At 40.8% G+C, this 4,080-nt stretch overlaps 1 protein-coding gene across 1 annotated transcript; it reads right to left on the reverse strand.

Moving 5' to 3' along the window:
• Positions 1-1,138: 1,138 nt before the first annotated feature.
• Positions 1,139-3,498, reverse strand: LOC106811756. Its single transcript, XM_014815473.1, has 6 exons — positions 3,391-3,498; positions 3,021-3,146; positions 2,697-2,803; positions 2,271-2,447; positions 1,530-1,652; positions 1,139-1,346 (listed from the first exon to the last, which is right to left on the reverse strand). Exons 1-6 carry the CDS (start codon positions 3,496-3,498, stop codon positions 1,250-1,252), a joined length of 738 nt encoding a protein of 245 aa, XP_014670959.1. The 3' UTR covers positions 1,139-1,249.
• Positions 3,499-4,080: the final 582 nt, after the last annotated feature.

The raw sequence follows: 4,080 nt of genomic DNA on the forward strand, positions 1-4,080 counted from the left end.
GTTGTCTTCATCCTGTCGCACCATTTTTCCGACGTCATGTTCATTGCAACTCTTAAGCATCCATTGAAAATATAAACCAAGTATTTGCAAAGCATGAGAATGTAATGCAGTAATGCTGCCATATAACCTCCCACATCAGCATTTGTATGTCAATGTATGCAAAACATTTCCTAGTACTAGACATCTTAACTACGGTGATTCAGACAATCTAAGTAAACATATGGACATGCAGACTCATTCATACAATAGTAAAGTAAAAGAGACCTGAAATAAATTTGTAACAGTGCACGATAGTTGCCACAAATGTCCCGGGCTGTAGGGATACACTACTGCCCAGCCAACATTTAAGCAAACACCCACACTGCTACGATTAATGGAAACATGACTAACTCATACAAAGAACCACAACTGCACAACTACACAACTGCAGTCCAGGTAAATATAGTATACGGAAGCATGCATGTACATATATATAGATGTGCAATCATAAGCTATCAAGCAGTAATGCTGTTATATAAGCTCACACATCAGCATATATATGTCAATGTATGCAAAACATGTCCTAGTACTAGACATCTTAACTATTGTAATACAGATAATCTAAGTAAACATATGCACACCGTCACGCACTCATTCATACAATAGTAAAAGTAAAAGAGACCTGAAATAGGCATGATGTAGGGGTACACTACTTGAAATGTATAAGTATTGCTAATCATCAAGCCAATCTAGTTCTGCACCTTCGCCATGAAAAGAGGACTTCCTAACACCGTAATTAAAATACAACTCATCATCTACAGCAATATCACGGGTCGCTTTGAATAGAACAGTTATTTCACCAAGACTTACACAAACAAGCTTTATATTAATTTTCCTCCACTTTCTCGAATGGTTAATTAATCGGCCAATGGTGGATTCCTTGTTTGGAGGATGGCAAGGGCATGAGACATCATTGGCATTAACACAGTTTTTGGCCAGTGGATGGATTCTTGAAAAATAACAGGTACCCACCGGTCCCCTCCTGCATTTCCTCTCGTTTTTTAATACCTTCATCATGGGTAAGCAGTAGCCCATGGTAGTCACACACTACCTCACTTTTACTAAATGGACGCGTGGTTTTAACCCCTCTTCCCTTTTCCAAATGAGCAATATAGTTAAGCCGGGCCATTTCTGCTTTATAACTAGCCTTTTTAATTGGGCCTCTTCCCCGACATTTTTACCGCGCTTTCCTAATGATGGTACCCAGTGGTCAAGTACGTAGGCCTCTAGCTTCTTTTGCTCCCATCATTTTTTCTTCATGCGCTTCTTCAATGCGTGATGTGATGGTGTTGTTCTTGGGAATGCGCCTGTGTTAATACAATGCAAATTAGCCCCAAAACAAGTGAAAGAAGTGCCAGCCTTTTCGGTTGGCAGAATAGTCATATCTTAATTGTTTTGATACATCAATCATCGCATGTGTGTCCATGTCAAAAAAATGATTTCAAGCCTAACCGATTAGTTCTTTGCCTCGCAACTTCGTTCGCTCTTACATCCATCGATTGTAGAATCGTTGTCCGTCTTGCTGGTTGATGTCCTTGCAGGTCTTCATTGTAGGTGGATTCTCATCAAGGCTGAGTGGGTAGATGACACACAGCTGATTGTAGGCACTATCCCTATGCATAATTAAAGATGACGTATAAATTTACTTTATGTGAGTAAAAAAAAAATAAATATAGAAAATCCAAGGATTAGCTGGAACCTTTACTGCCATGCCAGACAAGATTTTTCAACCCAATCTGCTGAACACAATACAAGTAGTGAATGGTGTTTGCACTCCACACCACCGCTTAGCTCTAGTACTATAGCCCGCTTACATTAACTGCCGCTGGCCAACTCGTCAACATGTCAATTAATTTGAGAAATATTTGAAAGTACACTTACACCAGGCGTCCAATGAGTGGAGCAGCTTTTGCCACATTGGCGGTCTCCTTGAATACATTGTGGCGGTTGGCAACGTCGATCGTGTGTGCGAGGTAGTCGGCAATGTGGCTAAGTTTCTAATAATTTCCTCACTTCATTGCAGGTGACGATTGGCATATTGAATCTGCAAAAAAGAGATGTATTGAAGATAGTGAGTTATCATTATAATGAAAAACATGCATTATACCAATTATAGAGGATTGTAAACTGTTAACATGTTATATATTATATGGAAAACATCATTAATAATTATATATTAAGATTAAGATTATGAGAAAATCTCGAAGCGGAACCTTTTGTTACTAACATACCTTGCGATGTCCTGTATGGTTTGTGAGGAGTTGTGTTGCTTTATTTCATTCCGAAGGTGGTCGTCGAATCTAGCCAGGTGTTCCATGTCGTGACGGTTATGCATTCCCATATCCTGCATTCTCTTGCGGCCGGCGGTGGACCAATTACGGTGGTGTGCATCAGGCCGGGGGCGGGTCCTATAAATAGACCAGTCCTAAGTGAAGCATTAACATGCACTATGCATTTCATTAGACAATATTTTTGCAAATACATTAATTAATTATGGACTTTTATAATCATCATCATGAAAATTTAAATTACATTAAAACTAGTTTCATTAATATAAACAATTAATCATAACATCCATCATTGTTTATTGAATACAACCCGACAGCTTCTACTGTGTTAATTAAAATCAAACCGTATTAAACATAGGCAACGCTTACCATTCAGCATCACTTTGGGCGGCATCCTTAATGGTATTGCTCTCAACTTCTTCATTCTCACTCTCACTGACCGATACGATCCTTGGACGATTGGTTTCTTGCTGTATCTGAAACAAAACTGGACTGGCGGACCAGTGTGAGCAGCCTGGTAATTAAGGCTTCATCTGAGAGTGCAGATGAAGCTAGAGAAACAGGCTGATTACCAGCTGGATCATTGTCTGAAGGAGCAGGCAATGATAGAGGTGGGCCGGTATGTTTAGCAAGGGGGGTGGGGGCATTAGGTTGACCTGTTACTTTATGCCCCAATGACTGCAAAAGAGATACCACCTGGAGATCCGTCATCACTCCATTGTTGCACAATGCAAGAATGTTGACGTAAGGGACGATCGTTGAGTTATTGCAGTTGTCAAAGGCTTCTCTCCGCTGTGCTTTCGCACTTGCAGATATCTCCTATAATAATGCAAATGGCATTAAGAACCTGCACACTAAAAGCACTAAAGCACTGAGTCACCCTTTCAAACCGTTTTAACACGTTCAGTGCTATAATATGATGAAACATTACGCTTAACCAAACCGATTACAGCAGTGTATACAATTCGCCGCGAGGCGGCGAGTCTACTGTATCGAATAAGAAATATACAGATTGTAAACTACAAACATAAATATCAAAATCAATGTCTTAATTAGGCTGTGCCTGTTCAGTCGCGTTCCTCATGCAGGATCTGCGTAGGTGGACGGAGAGGTCTTGCTTCATCGTCTTGCAAATGGGGCAGAAAAGACGCATTCTCAGTTGCTGTGCCATGGTTCGCTTGTAGTGTCGATGTTCGCAACAAAATCTCTGTACACAATGAAATTTCTTTCCGTAACGGATATATCAGCTGGTTAGATTGGTAACCTCTCGGAGCAGTTAATGCACCGCCACTAACCTGAGGGTGAATTTATTCCCACAGCCGAATGTCCAACAACCAATCAAATGCGCCAAAACCATGTAACAATTACAAACTGGCTTCCTTGCCAAAATATACAAGCTACGACGCGCGAGTGATGGTGTGTGTAGTTTGCCGAGCAAAACTGGCTTCTTTGCGAGGGAAAATGATTCTTGTCAAAGTTTGCGAGTTACCGCGTGTATGCGATACTGTTAGAGCATAGGTATATATATATAAATATATATATATTCATACCACGTGCATACCCATCTGGTTTTTTAGATTTATTGTGTTAAGGACGATAATAACAGATAAGACATTAACTATATACGGATGTGTGTGCGCGGTAGTGTGTGTGCGCGCGCGCGTGTGTGTGTTCGGGTGCCGCGCGGGGCGGGCATCGAGGTTTACTACAGTATCTTGATACCGATTAACTCCTGGAGAAAAATTCGTGCGTA

This window comes from Priapulus caudatus, unplaced genomic scaffold (genome assembly GCF_000485595.1).
Source record: "Priapulus caudatus unplaced genomic scaffold, Priapulus_caudatus-5.0.1 Scaffold571, whole genome shotgun sequence".
Classification (NCBI taxonomy): domain Eukaryota; kingdom Metazoa; phylum Priapulida; class Priapulimorpha; order Priapulimorphida; family Priapulidae; genus Priapulus; species Priapulus caudatus.